Source organism: Harpia harpyja, chromosome 9 (assembly GCF_026419915.1).
Source record: "Harpia harpyja isolate bHarHar1 chromosome 9, bHarHar1 primary haplotype, whole genome shotgun sequence".
Taxonomy (NCBI): Eukaryota; Metazoa; Chordata; class Aves; order Accipitriformes; family Accipitridae; genus Harpia; species Harpia harpyja.
The window spans coordinates 5,815,072-5,836,469 of NC_068948.1; the positions used below are offsets into that span (position 1 = coordinate 5,815,072).

At 40.0% G+C, this 21,398-nt stretch overlaps 1 protein-coding gene across 1 annotated transcript in view; it reads left to right on the forward strand.

Annotated features, from left to right (window-relative positions):
- The window catches only part of PKD1L2 (polycystin 1 like 2), a 42,831-nt gene that overhangs the window by 11,755 nt on the left and 9,678 nt on the right, over window positions 1–21,398 (forward strand). The window contains exons 10-34 of the mRNA XM_052797991.1: window positions 956–1,073; window positions 1,667–1,874; window positions 2,606–2,726; window positions 2,961–3,102; window positions 3,602–3,802; window positions 4,020–4,165; window positions 4,633–4,827; window positions 5,685–5,810; window positions 7,212–7,394; window positions 9,032–9,156; window positions 9,987–10,113; window positions 11,282–11,416; window positions 12,108–12,333; window positions 12,742–12,935; window positions 13,366–13,596; window positions 13,822–13,923; window positions 14,139–14,317; window positions 14,670–14,816; window positions 15,327–15,526; window positions 15,681–15,907; window positions 16,410–16,626; window positions 17,620–17,848; window positions 18,635–18,863; window positions 19,320–19,416; window positions 20,827–20,967. Coding sequence (XP_052653951.1) covers window positions 956–1,073; window positions 1,667–1,874; window positions 2,606–2,726; window positions 2,961–3,102; window positions 3,602–3,802; window positions 4,020–4,165; window positions 4,633–4,827; window positions 5,685–5,810; window positions 7,212–7,394; window positions 9,032–9,156; window positions 9,987–10,113; window positions 11,282–11,416; window positions 12,108–12,333; window positions 12,742–12,935; window positions 13,366–13,596; window positions 13,822–13,923; window positions 14,139–14,317; window positions 14,670–14,816; window positions 15,327–15,526; window positions 15,681–15,907; window positions 16,410–16,626; window positions 17,620–17,848; window positions 18,635–18,863; window positions 19,320–19,416; window positions 20,827–20,967 — 4,246 coding nt within the window. The remainder of the gene's footprint in view (window positions 1–955; window positions 1,074–1,666; window positions 1,875–2,605; window positions 2,727–2,960; window positions 3,103–3,601; window positions 3,803–4,019; window positions 4,166–4,632; window positions 4,828–5,684; window positions 5,811–7,211; window positions 7,395–9,031; window positions 9,157–9,986; window positions 10,114–11,281; window positions 11,417–12,107; window positions 12,334–12,741; window positions 12,936–13,365; window positions 13,597–13,821; window positions 13,924–14,138; window positions 14,318–14,669; window positions 14,817–15,326; window positions 15,527–15,680; window positions 15,908–16,409; window positions 16,627–17,619; window positions 17,849–18,634; window positions 18,864–19,319; window positions 19,417–20,826; window positions 20,968–21,398) is intronic.

The window sequence follows — 21,398 nt, forward strand, 5'->3', positions numbered from 1 at the left end:
CTACACCAAAACTCTCTGAGACAAATGTGTTTACAGGCATTTGATCTACAATTCATAAAAGCCTGCAAGTAACAATTACAAGGTTAGAGAAAATGAACTCTTCACAATGATTCAGTTTTGGAAGTTGAAATGTGCTTAGATGAATTTTTAATTTATCTACTTGACTAATGCAAACCTCTCTTTGAGGGGTTATCCTTCAAGCAGAGTTTAATATATTTTTATATTATTTCTAAGTGTTTTCTGCTTCTGTATTGGAATGTTTAAGTTACTTTGCAAAGAAGAAATTTCCAGTTTATGGCAAATGAATTGCTAGCAGCTGCACAAATTTAAATAGTAAAATTGCCAGATAGAAAATTCTATTATCATCTTAAAGGTCTAGTTTTTAACTATAACAGTGGCAGACAGATGTCTGCTATAGGAGATATGCTGCATCACAAGAAGGCATCATGCTTTACAGATTGCCTGTAAGAATATATTGCATCAGAGGAATATAAATCTAATTCAAAACTAAGTTTATCAGTTTGTTGCACAGAAAGACAAATTCAGCTACCTCCTCCTTCTCTTTATCTATGGCTGTAAGTATCTAATTCAGATGAAAAAGGAATGTCCTAGAAGATGTACTAGAAGACAAATGATTGTCCAAGGGTTAAAAGTCCTGGTCCAGAAGTGGAAAATTAATAGGAATTAGTTTCCTAAGTACCTGCATTACTTTTGAAAATGGGAGCTGGGCTCCTAAGCTACTTACACGTTTGGGAGTATTTTGCCACACAATTTCTCTGTGCCATCTGCTTCTACTTCCATACTACCACTCATCAAGGAAAGATCATTTAAACTACAGATCTGCATACAGTGATTTGGGGTCTAAACTTTCAGGCCTTTTTCATTATCAAGAAGCAAGATATGTATGTGTTTATACATGCTCCTGTCCTAACTGATATGTCTACTTATTATTTAGGATCACAAAAGAAAAAACAAAATATATATTAAACCGAGTCGCCATGTGGATCCCTTCACAACTGTTACTCTTGGTTGGCCAGACAACAACAATAATTCCAGTTTTCTCTGGTCCTGTGGTATGTGCATTTCCTGAACTTTTCCCACCAAATTCTATTTGATCAGTAACAAACTCACTGCCATGTCAGATCAAGTGGTGAAATCTGACTAAAGGATGGTATACTCTCTGGCTTTAAAGTTTGCCACTCACTGTACATGAAGAATGTCCTTCTACCTTACCCTGTTTTTAACACCAAACTAATTATGGTATATAATATGGCATAATACTCAGTTTTGTCTTTTCCCAAAGGTTTCAATTTTTCAAGATGTGCCTGTCCTAAGCCCTCACTCTCATAGCCAAGAACTAGTCCCAAGTGACTTACATAGTTAGGCATTTTCAAGATACATGTGTCTCAACAGAACAGCGATAATTAGCATTAAACATGATGCAAAAACATTTATGGCTCAAAACTGGATTGAGATTCAGGACATCTGTGTTTGTCCCCATATTTATCCCTGACCTCATACATTATTTGGAAGAAGTCAGGCTGTACTCTGATTACCCACTCTTTAAATTGGGTTCAGAAAACTTGTTTGCTCTATGGCAGGAAAGTCCTTTACAAGAGACAGGGATGTTATGACTATTCTAATTATAGAGGAAATGTTTGTGCAGGAGCTTGCTGGCCTGCGTGGAATGAATGTGTGCAGCAACAGATAATCCTAACCAACCAAACTGAGGTGCAAATCCCACCTTCCTGCCTTCCTCCTCCAAAGTCAGCAGTGACTGTCAGGGTTACAGTCCGAAACCATGGCAATGAAGAGAGGCAGGACGAGCAATGTCTCTATGTGACGGCGAAACAAGAACTGCAACTGAAAATCAGGTCTGTTTTTAAACCCTAGTATTCACTGGTTAATATTATTACTGCACAAACATAGTGTAAGGCCACAGTTACCAAAAATAATGAAAATAAAGTAATAATGTACTTATTGTTGTAAATCTATTTATACCTTACCATCATAGGAATTACAGACAAGACGGGTCTTGCTGCATTTTCCAATCCACATTTCTGAACATAATCTTTTTATAAACTGAATAATATTCTTCCCAAAACCATTTAGGGATTTTGAACCCCCTACATCCTTTCAATGTTGGAGATTTCCATATGCACATCTCATTGAAACAATGGGAATAAAATGCCGTAAGATATGTCTGAAATTTCTACTAGACACCCAGATACACATTACTGCCTTAAAAAAATCTGTTCTTCAAGAGTCTAGTGCCTCATTAAAGAGCAGTGGCATTTCGATGACCTATTAATGTAATCATATCAGGAGCTTAAATAGAGGCAGGCTTCATTTGAGAGCCTGAATCAGTTTTGCAATATAAATAGTTTGCAGGTTCTGGGCCTCAGTCATGTTCAAAATGGAGATGAAGGTTCCTAAATCTCTTGCTTTAAAATTAAGTATTTCACTATTTGTGAGTCATGTGTCACCTGTTTCACGTTGCAGGGCTTTTGCAGATTTTCATCAAATGAGAGTAAACCCATCAACATCAAGGACTGTGACATCTCATACAGTTACTACCTGTAACTACCATCTTAATTCCTTACAGATGTGAGGCAAACTGCAAGCCAGTGAATGCTAGTGATGAAGCTGTTTTGAGTGTCTCTGAACAGAAGGACTCCCAGGCCATATATTATAACTGGTATTTAGATAACACGTTCCAAACCAAGGTGAGAGCATCAGATTCATCAGAAATACTGCACACAAAAAAATAAACATCCATCCTGAGGGAAAGCCACGGGACGCTTTAGAAATAATGGTGAAGGCCGAGACAAGGGGGTGCCTGGTTTGGGAGGGGTTATAATGAAGGGCACCAAACTGCGCCCCTGCTCCTGATAAATCACAACAGAAATCACAGCAAAGAGCCTCTACTGTCATGTTTTCTTTTCTGTCTGATTTTCCAGTCTCTGACCCTCCCTCTAGCCTGTGGCCTGACTGGTTTCCGGCAGAACTCTTTGAATTTGCTTCAAAGCAACACATCCGTGTTAAAAATGAACAGCTCCTTCTTGCAGACACAGGGAGAAGCTTTTCAGATTAAAGTAACAGGTAGGGGCAAGCAGGGGTTTTCAGACTCCTTTGAGATAGCCTGCCGTCATGACATCACACTGACGTTACACACACATAGCCTCGCTGACAAATATGAAGTTAAATTAGTCCACAAGTTGAGAGCTGTTACTTTATATGTGGGTTCTTTGAAATAATTAAGAGCTAACTTTGCTCTCAGCTGTTGCACAGCAGGACAAATTCAGTTATCTTACTCCAAGCTGTTCATAACTTTGTTAAGGCTCATCTGGAAATGAAGTTATGCTAAATGCTTGATCAAATAATACAGCTTTGCTTTATAATGCAAACACCACCATGTTTTTAATAGTTCTTTTCCTCTTATGGCTTGTTCAGTAGCGGGATTTCATTTCTGATTAGGCCTACCCTGATGTTTCTGGTGCCTGAACAAACAGCTTCATTGCTAAATAGGAAAGATTTATGTCTGAAGATCAGTGCTGCCGGGGCATGATTACTGCTGACGTTCTGCTCCCTCCACTCCCAGCAATGACTCAGCGTGGCTATGGGGAGGAAACATACCTTGTCAGCACCGTGCCTCCGCCCGAGATCCCCAGTTGTGCCGTGTCTCCCAAGCAGGGATCAGTGCTCACCACATTCACAGTCTCCTGCAGTGCTCCTTGCTTGGCAGATTCATGCCAATCTGGACATAACAGCCAGCTCACATACTGCTTCTATCTGAGATCAAGTAAGTCCTGAGGTGAACTGTTTGGCTAACTGCTTCTCCGTGTTTCTAGCAAACGCTTTTACTGTTGCTAACAAGAGCAAAGGCACAACCTGCTTCTGCTCCCCAGGGAGACTGAGTTAATCAGGCCTGCACAGAGCAAGCCCGGAGTCCCCTCTTCTTAGAGAATAGGAGGTGTCTGTGTGGCGTCTGGTAGGTGACCCCCTCTTTCCTGTTTCAGATTCTCTCCTGCACTGTGGCCCGGATCCTGAACTCTTCCCAGTTTATCTTCCACTTGGAGAAGAGGAAAATAATTTCATTTTACATATGACAATTACTGTTAGCAACAGTTATGGTGATACAGTTCAAACTAACGCTTCGGTGAAGGTACACAGAAGAATTATTTTATTTCAAGATCTCTCAAGTTGATACGTAACCTGCGATTCACTTTTGGAGCTTCTTCCCATTTCATACTTATTAGTTCCCTTTGAATGTGCCATAATCACCATTTTCCTATCTAACAGAGACTATTCTCTGTGGACTCAAGGTAGTCAAAACAATCTTCCACTGTCCTTTCTCTAGGAAAGAAGTTTAAAAGATGATCTATTTGGACATTGAGCAGCATAAGCTGTATTTAGTGAGTCTGGAGTTACTCTATGTAGGCCCCAGAAAACTGCTTCTTCCACAGTGCGGAGATCCTTATCAGGCCACTAAAAAGAAAACATTAAAAATGGGGAACACAAAGTTTTCTGTCTCATTCTAGCTAGGCTGTCAATAAGATCATCGTGGAAGTGGTTCAAAGATAACTATAATAGCGTTAGCAACGTTAAGAGCATATCTGATTTCTTCATCAGGTTGGACATGCAGATATGATCGATGGGAACCTGACCCTGCAGGCTATTGTATCTGAGAAGGCAAACACCATCCTAAAAGATGGGAACAACAGCATGAGTCTTTTCCAGCTGTATAAGTCAGTGACATCAGTCCTTAATCAGGACATGCAAGAGGAAAGCTTTAACATATCTTTACAGACAGACACACGAAAAGAGGTCAGCCAGACACTTGTTTTCTTGCAGTACAATGCAATATAATGGACTCTTCATATTCTTTGTCAGCTCTTAAGTAATAAAAAGCTTATATATCACCCCCTGAAATCAATGGAGGTTTCAAGTTTCTAGTATCTGTCTCAGTGTTTGGCACAGGTTTCAGCTATTTTTCACTATTTGCCCACCTAAATAATTTGTTTTATCGTCCATCAGTAAAAGAATTAATTCTCAACTGTTATTACATTAACTTAAACTAATTCAGATGGTCTTTTTAAACTTAAAATCAACCTGATTTTCCACAAACAATTTAAATATTAACAAAATGGCCTCTACTGTGGGAGAAATATCCTATCTAATTTTCCCCAAAAGTACTAGATGGCAGGTAATTTTAGTATGTTCCTTTCAGCTACCAGCTTATGTTTCAGTTATAAGCTTATATTTGTACAGTGCTTTGAGTGCCTCAGATTAAAAGATCTAGAAAAATGCAATGTATCCTTCAATTACGATTCATTGTTTAAGTAACATCAATCATACATGGCTCTGCTTTCTCTGGAAGTAGCATTTATACAGTAATTCACATACATTAGTACAAATTCTCACAAGTAACTCTCCTTGCTATTAATGGATGTTAAGTGCATAAATTCTCTGTGCTGGGAGGTAACATAAAACTTGTGATTATACATTTACTAAGGCAAGTGGCATCTTGTCAGTAGACCTAATATCAGTTCAAATGATCCTTGTTGTGGAGTCTTACTCTACCACATGATTTACAGCAAGCCTAGCTGTCAATATACAGCACTACTTGCACAGTGCTAATTAGCATCTTATTCCTTTGCCTAATTATCCCTTTTCATCCCAAGCTCCGAGGGCTGATGCTGACAACTCTCTCTGCTGTTAACGTAACATCAGTGCAGACTGCTCTTAAGATGTCAGAAGTACTGAAAGAAATCACTTACAGGAGTGAAGAGCTGTCTGTCTCAGCACAGGTAAGAAACAATGCATCTTATATCTCCTCACACTAATAGTACAGACTCAATTGCACCCCACTGATCTTGGAAGAGTTTTGCTGCCTTACAGTTATGTGTTCTTTATCCATTTTTTCAACTGTACCAGCATGTGTATTTTGACCAGAAGGGAATACATTTTGCTGTTTAGAGTAAGCGAATTAGGACTCCCAGACATTGTCTCAGCAACCACTACAATCCAGGCTATGACTGTCTGGCCAGTTACATTTTATGATACATCTTCAAGATGCAAACCTTAACTTTTAGTCAGAGGCATATTAGGATCTATATTTTATCTTGTAAAGCACTCTCAGAATCCTGAAGAAAAAGAGCCCAAGAGGGTTTTTCTAGAATTGCCCAGATCCATTAGTCCCTGATCCATACACTGTCACAAAATGCACGTAGGCAAGCAGTCAGTGAGGCAGGAACATGACAGCACCCAGAGGAACTGGGCACAAATATTCAGATTGGCCTCACAAAAGTATTTATTGAATCTTATCTGGCAACATGACATTATTAGTAGATGATGCTATTTATGCATAAGGAGTGAGCACATGGGATGACAGAACAAACTGTCACTGGGGAAGTTTCCCAAATATGCTGGCAATAAATAGAGCTGTCCTGATTTCTAATGTATTATACAGTTGCAGCCAGACAATGTCTTGGGAGCATTTCAGCAGTATGTGGTTAACTTTGGCAAGACAATAACATAGCTCAGCTTCAGCGCTCACCCTACAGTAAGGCTGCTAAGCGTTTGCACACTGTGGGAATAGATATGTCCAAGCTTGCAGTGAACTTGCTTGGCTCCCTCACCACCCTGGGCTGAAAGCTGGCCAGTGCTTTTACAATCACAAAGCAATCACTGGCTGCATTTGGGCACAAAATAAAAATTGTAAAAGTAATTCTCCTTTGGCACTTAGCACAGCACAAGGCCAAAGCTATTACTTGCTGTTAATCCAATAGGGTTTGTGGAAATTAAGATTGAAATGCTCGTGCACTTGACAATATGGTGGTATTTTTTGGACACACCACCCAAAATTATAACCTAATTTACTACATTACTGTACATCTAAACTGTATCCTTGCCCAGTGTTTGACAGACAAGCTTCCTTCAGATGTTATTCATCTTTTTTATGGATTAAATCTGTAGAAGCAGGCTACATTTTTCAGGTCTGTATTACATGTTAGTATACCATCTAGTATACCATCTTTATTGGCGTTTGAGGTATTACCCCAGCACAAATAATTATAGTAAAAATAGAGTTAGGCACAAATAGTCCCATGAGATTACTTATGTTGCAATATTCAGTAAATGACACAAGTGTCACTTCTGTCATTTGTAGTACCAACACATATAAACTTATCCCCTTGTTTCCCATGCAGGTGGAAGCTAGCAACACTTTAAAAGATGTCAGTGCTTCCTTGCTCACTGTAAACACAGAGGACAGCAGAGATGATCAGAAGCTAAAGGATGCAGCCAACTATCTATTTAATGCAGTGAGCAATGTTCTTAAAGCTTCTGTAGAAATCAGAGCTGCGAACACTTCAGTGCCAGAGGCAGAACAGGTAATTTTGATTTTGTCCAGTTTGTAGTGGACTGTGTGTGAACATTTGCTTGCTTTGGAAGGTTTTTAAAAGTTCTGCTGCCTCTCATATATTTAAATGGGCATTGGGTAGGGTTCATTGTGACACTATGATGGACTTGAATATCAAAGGAAACTTCTCCCCAGTTAGACCTGTTAGACTGAACAGTCTGCTAATGAAGATGATAGAAGTCTCTTAAGATTTGTTACGTTTAAAGCTGAACAGGACAGAGCACTGGAGAACACAGCATCAGTGCATGACCTTGTTGTGGTTTAACCCCAGCCAGCAGCTAAGCACCATGCAGCCACTAACTCACTTCCCCCCCACCCAGTGGGATGGGGGAGAAAATTGGGAAAAAAAAGGTAGAACTCATGGGTTGAGATAAGAACAGTTTAGTAGAACAGAAAAGAAGAAAATAATAATGATAATAGTAACAATAATAAAATGACAATAATAATAAAAGGATTGGAATATACAAAACAGGTGATGCACAATGCAACTGCTCACCACTTGCCGACCGATGCCCAGTTAGCTCCTGAGCAGTGATCCCCCCCAGGCCAACTCCCCCCAATTTATATACTGGGCATGATGTCACATGGTATGGAATACCCCTTTGGCCAGTTTGGGTCAGCTGCCCTGGCTGTGTCCCCTCCCAGCTTCTTGTGCCCCTCCAGCCTTCTTGCTGGTTGGGCATGAGAAGCTGAAAAATCCTTGACTTAGTATAAACACTACTTAGCAACAGCTGAAAACATCAGTGTGTTATTAACATTCTTCTCATACTGAATCCAAAACATAACACTATACCAGCTACTAGAAAGAAAATGAACTCTATCCCAGCTGAAACCAGGACAGACCTCTAATGGATGACAAGCACACAGAGATTTTTATCAGATTTGATTCTATCCCCTCCTTTTGCCCCATAATTCAAGGAAGCCACAGGTATTCAATATTCATGATGCGAATCAGCTCCGGTTGCTGCTTACACTTTTTCAGAAAGCCCACTCTGATCTTCTATTCAGAATTATGCAACGTGTTTATTTTGTCCTATCCTTTCCTATCTATATGCGAATTGTCACAGTTGCCTTTGTGTGCTTCCTGGGCTGAACATACTTTAACTTTCATCACTGCAAGGGAGTAGGGCATGAAATAAATCTAACCTGAGAGAAAAGGTTATGAACTGTTTGAACTCCCCCAGGATAACACACTAATAACACCCAATTAATAAAAAATTATGTCTTGCTTTTGCAAGTAACTAAACACTAAAGTGTGCAGCTAAAGGGCATTAATGTACAGAAGTGCATGAATATATTGCATTAAATTGATGTCATGTTTGTAGTGCTTCAAATTTCAATTTGTAGATGTTATAAATAATAGTACATAAAAGTAAAAGCTGTAAGATATTTATTTGCTGTCTGCAACGTTTCAATGAGAATTACAGAAATTGAATTGCTGATTACAATAACTTTCTCTGAGATTAAGAAGCACATCACCAAGTTTGCCAGCTTTGTAAGACACTAAAAATTAGTATTTGTTCCTAAAAGGAAATAAAGGCAAATAATGTGCACCTTGATGATTCTGAGGAGCTTTGTTGCAAGTTTCCTCCTCTAATCCTTTTCCAGAGTTCAATGTCGCACCAGCTCCTGAATACAGTTGAAAATCTACAGAGTGCCCTTCTGTTTGGGAAAGAACCTGATAATGAACCAACAGTCCTTACCACTCCTTCTGCCACAATGTATATACACAGGTAACAGTAACAGTGCCTCCCATCTAGGCTCCTGATAGTTAATCAAATTTGCCCCAAATATTCATTACATTGTCCTTAAATGGAACGACCCAAGTACATATTGTAGCATAATGACAACTTCAACAGTGCAATGAGGCTGTCATTACTAACTGATAGTAAGAACAGCTTGGACTCCAATTAGCTTCAATAACGCTGCCTTAGAAATTCTCATGCTGTGTCTTCTTTGACCAGCGGAGAATTTACTACTATTTCCTGGACGAGGCAGTAGCCGCTTACCTTTGAAATTATGTGGAAAACTCATGTCATGCCAGTTAAGGGGTTTTTTTCTTTTCCAAGTTGCCAGTAATGACATGTTATATAGAATTGTAGCCAGCTTGGCAGAAACAAATGTAATCATGAGGGGCCTGACAAGGATTCTCCATTCCCTATAATCATCCCTAAATTGTTCCCCGAGAGCCTGGTTTTCATCCACACTTAACTGTGCATTCAAATCAAGAGCATGTTCACACAGAAACCAGGTATATCTTTCACATGAGTACACCTAGCTGGGTACAACTTCCTATCCAGATACGCCAATTCCACCCCTTTTTTGATGATTCTAAGGTAGCATTGTATGGAGTACTACGTCAGGGACAGATTAATGTAGAAAGTATTTACAGGCAGAGTTAGAAATAGTTTTGCAACAGAGTTATACTTGTGAAGTGAGAAAGCTTTTTCTCTAGATATGAAGTCCACGCTATTGATGTTTTTTTTCTGGTTTGTTTTTTGTTTGTTTGTTTTCCTATTTCTCTTTTATTCTGTTTTGCTTGTGTCCAACCCTAACTGGACAGATTACAAACAGAAAACATGGATGGCACATCCATTAACATCTCCAGTTCCAGCTCTGCCAGCTTTACTCTCCCACCTGCTTCCTCACTCAGTGTTTCAGGAGTTGATGATGAAACAGTGGATATAAGGGCAAGTAAACAGCTTTTATCTGACTCAATCTGATATACAACTTACATTCTTGATCTAGCGCTTTTAGAATCTTTTCTCCTTTTACAATGAATACACAAGCACACAAGTCATCCCTCCTGTCATGCCAAGAAAATAATTTGAAATATTTTTGGTCAAAGAAGCCTTCATTTATCGTAATTGCATGAGATTGTCTCAGCAAGCTGAGGAGGACTGAAACCTTAAATTGCCCATCCCATCAGCCCCTCACATACACTTCTGATTCATACTTGCATGGCTAGAGAAGGCAATGGAATTAATCAATACCTATAAATCTATTTGCTGTGTGTTTACATCTTATGCTCTGAGGAAGATGCAACAGTTCAGAGTCCATATCACCATTAAAGCGAACCTGCAGCAGTCCTGCTTCATAGCAGCTAGAAATACATGAGTTTGAGGCACTCAGATCCTGCAGGACACAAAAGGCCTGCGAATGTCCTGATGATAACACATCCCTCATCTGAATTAGGATATGGTGTTTTCTCCCTCAAAACCATAGATTGCATATTATTGCCATATTTTTACAATAAACTTTCTAAAGGTCCCTCTGGTTGATTTGACACTCTCAGGAAACCCCTACAATACCTGCAAAACATTTTTTTTTCAATGTGTCTTTTCTAGCTCTGCTGAAAATGTCCAGAGCCCACTGAAACCGGTGGAAACACATCTGTTGTCTTACCTGAGCATTAGGAGAGGCTCCTGAATCCTCTCATTGGACTGACGACTCTAACACACTCTTCTGTGCATTGCTATCATAGTAGAAATATACTTCTGCTCCTAATTCCAAGAGGGGTGCCACAGCCTAGCTTTGGTAGAGTTACTTTGAAAGCGGCTTATGCAATTGCATTTTGATATCTGGTGTCTAAAAGGCAAAAGGGTTACAATGAATGAAAACTAAATAAACATTGTTGTACACATATCACATTTCAGAATCAAAATCACTTTCAAGGTTTGTGCTTGACCTACCATAGGCATAAGGCAGCTTCTTATTCAAATCCGGATGCAGGCTTCTTTTAAGTCCAGTACTGTTTGGGTCTGAGCTCAAGCTTTCACTATTCAGCAATTTAGAGTGTAAATATAATGAAACATGGACAATAGCTCAATTGTCTGATTGTTAATGTCTTGCTAATAGATGGTGAGCTTTGCCGTGAATCCCTTTTTCTCCAGTGACACCAGTTTTGACATCAGTGGAACAGTGGGAGGTCTAAGTCTTACTGGTCTGGATGGCTTGATCATACCAGTCAGCAATCTCAAAGAGAACATTGAGGTAAACCCACTATTTTCTATCCCTCTCCCTCTTTTCCCATTTTTTCCTTTCTCTGTTAATGAACTGTCATTTGTGTAAACCATCTTCTGCGAGGTGACTGCAAATGGTGGTAGTATTCTTTACATTATATAATGGGATCATGGTGTCTGCATTTGTGATGGAGGGATTTCTGTGATGTGACGAATGAAGTAACAAATATTTCTGTCTTTTCTTAAAAAGGAGGTATCTTGTTCTTCATTTAAATGTATGTGAGAATGCTCATGGTTGTGGAAACAGACTTTAGATTACAGTCATCCCAAAACACAATGTAGGGTCTGATTTCATCATCCAACAACTGTATGTTCATATTACTACTGTTTGGGCTTCCCAGCCGATGTATAAACTGGCATCTAAATCATTCATATGTGTACTTCATGTAGCCAGTGTTTCAGTCATAATCTCAGCTTTTAGTTCAGAAATGCACCAAGGGTCATAGACTTTGTGATGCGTCTACACAGGTTTCAAATGAACTTTTCAGAAGTTAGCTGACAGTGTCAAGAAAATTACTTTGAAGCCAGTATTTTTGCTGGCCGTACTTTCCCTATGTTATGAAAAAAGATTATCATATAGCATGTGGCTATGTTGTGCTTACAGGTAACAGAAGAAAGATACTTTGCTGTATTTAAAGCTATGTCTTTCTGTTTAAAAACAGATAATGTTACCAAGGCTTTCAGCAACTCAGGAAGATAAGATTATGTTGAATCTGGGCAATTTTAGCACTTTCCATGTCAATGTTACCTCAGAAAACACATCTATAGTGATCTACCTGGAATCTGAACATGACATTCCACTAATACTCTACTTAGGGTACGGTTATCGCCCAAATGAAACTAACTATGATATGAAAAATCATCTGTTCTATAAGAAAACTACTGGAGGTAAGCTACCTTGTTAGTGACCCATGAACTTGTGCATTCTGGGCTGATGTAACCAAAAGACTTTCACCACCCACGGCAAGTTAAGTGCAGTCAGTATGGGGAATGCTCATCCACAACTTAACAGCACATGCATATATTTGCAGAATGAGCCTTGACCATGAGTTCAGATGTCTGACTGGAAAGAAACCTCTCAAAGGAGTTTCAATCTGTCATGCTTCAGGGTTTCAATCTCTAATATACAGAGTTTACTAACAGTAGCAAAGAGTGGGATGCTTTGAACAATGAGTTGCTAAAAATTATTTCATAACTGTTTCTTCAGTTTGTTTATTTGATTATATGCAATACAGCTGCATAATTCTGGATTAGCATTTCTATATATACATTGAAACTAAAATATTTATGTTCAAGGTGAGACAAACACCTGGGTTCTTAGCCCAGAAGAACTCATTTTTGGAGAGGGAACCTACTACTTCATGGTTTTACAAGATATGGGAATGGATTCCGCAGTCTATGACAGGCTAACTATAGCAGTCACTTGCTTTGCATCCCGCTGTGTATTTTGGGATGAGCACCAGGGGAACTGGAACAGCTATGGATGTCATGTAAGTAGAGCAAAACAAAACAATGGTTATATTATATACTTCAAAGCCAGCGCTTATAACCACCATCTTGCAGTGAAATGATAGCACTGAACTCACACCATAAACCAAGATCATTGAGACATTTTTAAGAAACTGAAGAAGTTTAGTCATATGGAGTAAGCTTCAAATGACATCTCCACTTCAATTTCTTGGGATGGGCCTCTATATGAGAAGAAATGGAAACATTCTGACAAGGCTGTATTATATTATAACACCTGTTTCCGGCTAGACATTAGAATTAATATTCCTTATTGGAACATGAACAATTCTTTTCTGCATAGCAGTTCTCCACACTAACTTACCAATCTCAGCACTGTCTTTTCATTTGCTTGGTAAGTTATCTAATACTTTGAAGCCAAATGTTTTATCAGGAAATTTTTCTGGTTTTCAGGTAGGACCAAAAACAAATCCTAGAAGCACACAGTGCCTCTGCAACCATCTGACCTTCTTTGGGAGCTCCTTCTTCGTCATACCCAATGCCATAGATGTTAGCAAAACTGCACAGCTATTTAGTACATTTGTGGACAACCCTGTGGTGGTGACAACTGTAGGCTGCATCTTTCTGATGTATGTGCTTGTAGTTATTTGGGCTCGAAGGAAAGACATCCAGGATGATGCCAAAGTAAGTCTTCAGCTAATTAAGACTGAATGTATTTAGGCCAATTCCCACTTTGCCTAGCCTGTTTTAATAGGGAATCTTCAACCAATCCTACTCCCTTCCCGGTTACTCTCTGTTTACTGGTAAGTATATGCATTGTTCACAAGATGACAAACTCCTATCCACAGCTTGAAGGAATCCATACCTACAGAACAGCTAACACACTGCTTGTATTGTGTCACTCTGCAGGTGAAAATCACAGTACTGGAAGACAATGACCCCTTTGCTCAGTATCGTTATCTTGTGACAGTTTTTACAGGACACCGCCGTGGGGCAGCCACAACCTCCAAGGTATCAGTGGCACTGTGTGGTAAGACAGTTTATGTGCTCATTTAGAGAACTGGATGAATAATGGAGCACCTGAGGCTATTAAACAGGACAGCTCAAATGCAATGTTTAAGCCAGAAGGTCCTTAGATTTGATGAAAGCAGGAAGAGTATGCCAGAGGAATAATCATACATAGGATCGAGACGTGCAAGTCTTCATTTTGCCATCTTATTCTCCAGGTGACTCTCACCCTCTATGGACTGGAAGGAGAGAGTGAGCCACACCATCTAACTGATCCTGATACACCAGTCTTTGAACGTGGAGGAGTCGACGTTTTCCTACTCTGTACCTTCTTCCCTCTCGGGGAACTGCAGAGTATTAGACTGTGGCATGATAATTCAGGGGACAGTCCATCCTGGTAAGGGGAGATCTGGAGATCATGGGAAGTAAAGATCCACAAATATTTTTTAACAATGATAACAGTTTTCCTTTTCTAGCACTTGAAAATTTTCCTTTCTACACTTCTAGAAAGGAAAGAAGCGTTAGTTTCTCATTTTTGCAGATGAATAGATCAAATCATAATCTAAATTGCAGGAGCATATGCTTCCCATATCCTGTGTCCAGTATAGGATGGGATGTGTTCTGTGCCTTACAGTTTAGACACAACATAAGAAGCCAAATGCCAGAGTTTGTCCTCCATAGTCTTGTGGAGTCCTGAATTTCATATCACTCAGTTACATGTGAATGTGCCCTGTATGTTTTTCCGACAGGTACGTGAATCGAGTATTGGTCCATGATCTGGCATGGGATCAGAAATGGTACTTCCTCTGTAACTCTTGGCTAGCCATTGATATTGGAGAATGTGTCCTAGATAAAGTGTTCCCAGTAGCTACAGAACAGGACATGAAGCAGTTCAGGTACCTTCTATTTTATGGACTTTTTTACTCGATAGCAATCAGTCTAGAAAAGCAACTATGCAAAAAAGATCAAACGCCTACACAAAAATGAAAACAAGGGAGGTCCTTCTATTGGCCTCAAAGGGCTCTGAACAAGGAAAAGAGGAAGGATGGTTAAGTAAGTCTAATCGTTACCCTAACAGTAATACCATACTGGAAATACTGGTATTAAAGAAGGATAGCCTGACAAGACCTACAGAAACCCAAGCATCTTCTCTTATGTGTAATTTCCCTAACAATTTATACAGAAACTGCTTATGATTAGCTTTCTCTCCATGGTGTGGCCAGAAGGAAAGGACATAAGTGGCTATGACCATTCCATGCAAATCAAGCCATGATATTTGGTAATTTTTCACAGTTATTTGCTCTGATAGTGCCTAGAAGCATGAACAGGTCAGGACCCTGAACTACAACTTTATTCTTCCCTCTCCTTTCTAAGTATCCATTTGATTTCCCTCTTCTCCTTCCCAGCAATCTGTTTTTCATGAAGACCTCCAAGGGTTTCCAGGATGGGCACATCTGGTACTCGGTTTTCAGCCGCTCCCCACGAAGCTCCTTCACACGAGCCCAGCGTGTGTCATGTTGCTTCTCACTGCTTCTCTGCACCATGATGACCAGCATCATGTTTTGGGGAGTGCCAAAGGATCCAGCTGAGCAGAAAATGGATTTGGGTAACAATCCTCACCATCGCTTGGGCAGGGAAATAGAGAGACAGCAGAATCTAGAAGCAGGACGGTTGAACAGATGATAGGCTTTTTCACAAGAGAGAGATCTGATTGTTGCTGGGATTATTTTTTACTCCTCCCTTCTGTTTGATCTTGACAGGTAAGATTGAGTTCACATGGCAAGAAGTGATGATTGGCTTTGAGAGCTCCCTCCTCATGTTCCCCATCAACCTGATCATTGTGCAGATCTTCAGGAACATACGATCCCGGCCAGCCACGCAAGGGAGAGAGAAGAAGCCGGGAAAGAATGGTCGAGTGTCCCCAAGCCTACCTCCCACCCCACAGGTCACCCAGGCTGTCTCACTCACTCCGGAGGCAGTGGTAAAGGCAAGTCCCTGTGGCTGCTCCCCACTGCCCTCTGCTGCCATGCACTACCCGACATCCCCAGTTTAACAGCAAAAGCGAAAAGCCAGTTACACACTGGTGCAAAGCTCTCATTTACCCATCTACATGGAATCCCCGACTTCATTAAGATCTGCCTGTGTACATCCCAGCCCTAGCACGACTATTATGTGCGACCAAAGTCACCGCGTTCAGGGGTTAAAGCAAACATTAAGCAAGACAGTGAAGATAAAAGGTATCATAGACCCCGTCTTTCTCAGCTTAGGTCCTCAGGCAGGTAAGCTGTATTTTTGAATCCTGAAAGCTGTCTCGCTGAACTCATTGAAATCTGCCTGTCACATCCAGCACTGTAGGACGTGCTATCCCTATCTGTTCAGGAGATTTTAGCAATTGGTGCAGCTCCCAGCCAGTGGTGCCTTCAGATCACATCAGCTTAAGTCAACTGCAGCTAGAGTCACTGCTGTGATGCTGCTGCTGTCTTTTCTAGGATATAAGAAGAATTGCCAACTCACTCTTTAAAGCCCTGAAGACTCCATCTCTCACTTCAGTATCAGATCTTGGAAAATCAACTAACATCAACACACTTTTGGCATTGATTGAGGACATCATTTGCCAGCAGAACAGAGCTGGGCAAGAGTTTTATGATGAGAGCAAGAAGAAGGATGACCCTATAATTGTCACACTAGGTGCTATGGATATACAAGGTAAACAACACAATGTGACATGCCTGCTGAAACCTTTGTAGTGAAAATGATGGTAACGCTGGATGTGATGACCCAAGTTCTTCTTACATTCTGACTTAAAGGCAGTTACAGAATCAGAGAATCGTTAAGGTTGGAAGGGATCTCTGGAGATTGTCTAGTCCACCACCCTGCTCGGAGCAGGGTCAGCTGGAGCAGGTTGCCCAAGATCACGTCCAGTCGGATGTTGAGTATCTCCAAGGGTGGAGACTCCACAAATTCTCTGAGCAACCTGTTCCGGTGTCCAACAGCCCTCACAATACAGAAGTTTTTCCTTATGTTCAGACAGAATTTCCCATGCTTTAATTTGTGCCCATTGCCTCTTGTCCTTTCACTGTGCACCACTGAGCACCCAACTGAGTAAAGACACTGTGAAATCTCTATTTTTTATGCTGTAGAATTCAATGTTAGCTACCAGCCTGGCTTGGGAGCAGGATCAGTATCTAATAGCATAAAGGCTCACAAATATCAGTTGTTTCAGTCTTTTTGTCCTGTCCTTTTTTTCTTCTTGGCCTTGTGCTGCTGTTCCTTTCAGTCTGACTCTTAACTTCAGCATTTATTTATTTTCAATTAAATGAGAATATATGAGTAAACAATCCCACTGATTTCATTAAGACTCACATTCAGCTTTTCTGATGAGTGTACCAAGCTACTAATTGCACAGGTAAACTATGAATAAATTAACACTTGATCTTATCTGACTTCTCTATTAAGATTTTAGGACCTCTTTCTAACTAAATTGCCTTCTGGCAACAATTCCAGCCCATTCCAGCAGAAGAGTATTAAGCCCTAGTACTAAAGCTGCTTTTACATGTCCCTTCAAATGTTACTCTTTACTTTGTCATATTCACAATCTTGAGCTCCAGTTCTGCTACCCTTTGTGCTGAACAGTATTTTAATCTAGGAATAGCTATGCTGATTTTATTCAAAAATAAATAAATAATTCTTTGCCTGCAGAAAAAACAAGAAGCCCAACTCCAGAGAAGGGAATGTGTGAGCGACTGAAATACAGTGATTACAATCGCTGCTTGTACATGCAACTCCAGCATGTAGAGATGGAACTGGAATTACTGGAGCCCCATACATTTCAGATGCCTCAGAGTTACACACAAGCTGTTCGTCAGGTTCAGCATATGAAGAACCTCCTGGAGAACCGGATCTGCTCATCAGCGTCCATCAGTGAGAGGTAACCTAGTTCTCTTCTCATTCTCAGTATAAGTAAATTCAGTTCATGAATTCAAAACTGGTCAGGATGATGGACCCCAAATAGTTACTGCTTAATATGTGCTAGATAACCATTATTATAGCTGTAGAAACACGTTTTACTATTATACTATTGTAGGAGCAACAAAGAAATTTCAATGCACTGTGAACAGCATACAAAAGCAATAATGACAGATCATCAGTCTTTGTCATTTTTGCCTCCAAAATTGAATGTTACAATACAATGCCACATGATAGTAAAGGGCTGGGATAATCACTGAGCTCCAAAGTCTCAGAAGTCTCTTCAAATGTATGGATAAAGAAAAATTAATAAGCAGACAAAAATATTTCAGTGAAATATGATAATTAAGTTGGAAGTATTGAAAACAATAGCACTAATTATCTCTCTGGCCTCACAAGATCTTGAGGCTTTGATCATAAGAGATGTATCCAGCAGCTAAAACGCACTCGTGGTTTTATTTGTCAGTATTTCTACTGGAGGTTCAATTATGCATGAACTGAGGAGTAAATAAACCCATCATACTTGTTTTGATTTTAGCTGATCTCTGCACACTTCCTCGTATTTTTCCTCACTGTACTTTTTGCTGTCCATATATCCTATATAGGTGCATTAGTTAGAAGAATTTAGAATATTTTGATTGAGATTTTAAATCATAAGATGTTGCCTATCCCCACTGAACCTGAAGGCTGTGATTTTGGCTTCTGTTCCACTGCAGACTGATTTTTTCTCTTCTTGTTGACTCTCAAGGTGGTCCCTTACTCCAGGCTTCTCCTGTGACGGCAAAAAAAGTTCTTCCAAAGGGCTGCCCTGGTGGTTTGTGTTCATCGCTTGGTTCCTTGTTGCAGTCACCAGTGGTGTAGCTGGGTTCTTTACCATGCTCTATGGGCTGCATTACGGCAAGGAGAACTCCATCAAGTGGCTGATCTCCATGGCCATCTCCTTCTTGGAAAGTCTTTTCATCACACAGCCCTTAAAGGTGAGATCTTCAGAAATACAACCACTGGCCAATATCAACTCATTCTACTATCATTTCAGGAAGACAATGTAATGTGTTCTAAAGAATCACAGGATTTAACATGTAAAATGAGAAGTCTTTGCCCTTAAAACAAGAGCTGGCAGGTGGTTTACAGAGTTCTGTTGTCTTTTGCTGACATTAACTCCATTAGTTTCATCTCCCTTGTTTTGTCAGAGTTTAATAATAGGCAATGAGGTTTCTGACCAGGGAAGATGTGTCATATGGCAAAATCAGTTTAGCTGGATGGACCCCAGCACTGCACTGTTCTCTTGTTTATGAGCTTCAGCTGCATGAGTTCAACAAAGCCAAAGCCCAGTTGTTCTCTTGCAGTGTCTGGATCCAAAGGGACCCAGGTCAAAGCCTGAGCTTGTTTATATGAAATGGGTATATGGTGAGTCTATAGCTAATTCTTTCCAGGTGCTGGGATTTGCTGCTTTCTTTGCTCTGGTTCTGAAGAAGGTGGAACATGAGGATGAAGAAAACACAGCTATTGATGGGCCTTTATCTGCACCAGGTAACTGCCCATAAAGTGAGAAATTATTAAAGAAAGTGAAGTGTTCTCCAAGCCTTTGGAGTGCTTTATGCACAAATATGTGACTCAGCTGAGAACTTCACTGGTTATCTTTATATACCTGAATCTTAGCTGACAAGGTTAGCAGAAATCACTAAATCCACAGGTGCTGTGACTATGTGCCTACCCATTAGCATTCCCAAGACCAAGGTGGAAGTAGAAACAAGCCTAAATAACTGATTTTGTGCCACTTGGAGAAAATATAATGGCCACTGTATGTTTAGGTTGGATAAATCTTGCAGAACACTTAATGAAAGAGACCATAAGGTCAAAAAGATATAACAGAAGAAGTTCTGGATCAAAATAATAATGTCTCCTTTTTTATCTTTTTACCACTGCAAAGATATATACATGCACAATCTCCCCTAGCCCTGTTGTAAGATTGCCCCTGTTACTGGAGGGTCTACTTGCTGCCAGGATACTGATATTTGGCTCCTTCCTTCCCTCCATCCCTGGCTTGCCTATGTCAGGAAAAAAGAAGTATTCTCCTATATTGATTCATACTAGATCAAGAATTGTACAAGTGGATAGTGAATGACTTTTCAGTACATCAACATTCAAGGAACATCTAGAAAAGAAAATAATGAAATGTGGCAAACTGACTGAAGCCGTTATAATCAAAATTAATGGATCAGTGCTATTAGTATGCAGTAACCATGCTTAAATATTTTAGCTCTCACGTCAGACATAAGAAAAATCAACTATACAAGCAGGCTTGTTTTAGCTCTGTGCAGACATCTCAGTATTCATGGCATGGCTTGCAACAAAACCTGTAACTATTCCAAAACCTAGCAAAAATAAACACGTGACCCACCGCAAAATGCACTCTTCATCTGGATTGGTAGATCTTTATCTGACAAGCATATCTAAAACTCTCTCTCAAGGAAATTTCCCACCTCCTTTAAGTCTTACATGAAAGTTCTCAGTTCACATACTTTTCCACAACCACAATTATCTGTATTACTCCCATAAACCAAACAGCAGCTTCTGCAATCACAATCATGTCTAAAAGAAGCTGACACCAGCAGACAGGAGTCCTAGGGCATAGCAAAGAATCCTGATCTACAGCTTCCTTCCTAATCAGCCTCAGGTTCTGAATACACCACCTTCTGAGATGCTCAGCCTAGAGAGAGACACCTGGACAACACCTGGTCCTAAACCTAACACACTGTGTTTGTGAGCTCCTTCCCTCCCCACTATGTGCCTTACTATACTAATTGTTCAAATCACATCCCCTGTCTTCCTAAGGGAAAGCATTAAATAGAAATGTTTCCTTATAAAGTCCAAAGAAACAAAAAGCAGGACATAGATGATCTGTTGACTAATTCCAGGGTTTACTGCTCTCACTCACAGGTGATTCAAATCCTCTCTTTGGAGCCCGACGGGACAGTAGAAGCAATATTTACCAGCCACCTCCTGCTGCTGATGTGGAGAAAATGAAAATCAGTTGCATGAAGGAGCAGAAAGCATTTGCCCTCATCAGAGAAATCCTGGGTATTATCCATACGTAGATTATCTTGTTTTATTCAGTAGTATTCATCAGTATTTTTACATCAGTGAAAATATTGTTCTCTTGGGTGAAAAAGTTTTGGCATATCTTTAGCTTTCTGCCAGACATTACGGCGTAGAGACAGGCTGTTCAGTGGCAGTTGGAGGTGAAAGGAGGTGGGAATGTTAGGTGGAGATAAAAGTGTGGCTAAGGCTTGATTTTATGGTAAAGAAACACATTACAGACATGAGAGGTTAAAGTTAGAAAGGGTAAAAGGAGGAGGTCAACAGGCAAATGAAGTTGAAATCAAAAGAACAGATGGAGGCCATCTTTCTAAAAGCAGATGGTATCTATAGATAATGATTTATACCCCAGTTTTATTTCCTCTAAAAACAATGGAAAAAATTACCTCAATTTCACTTGGAACAAAGTTAGA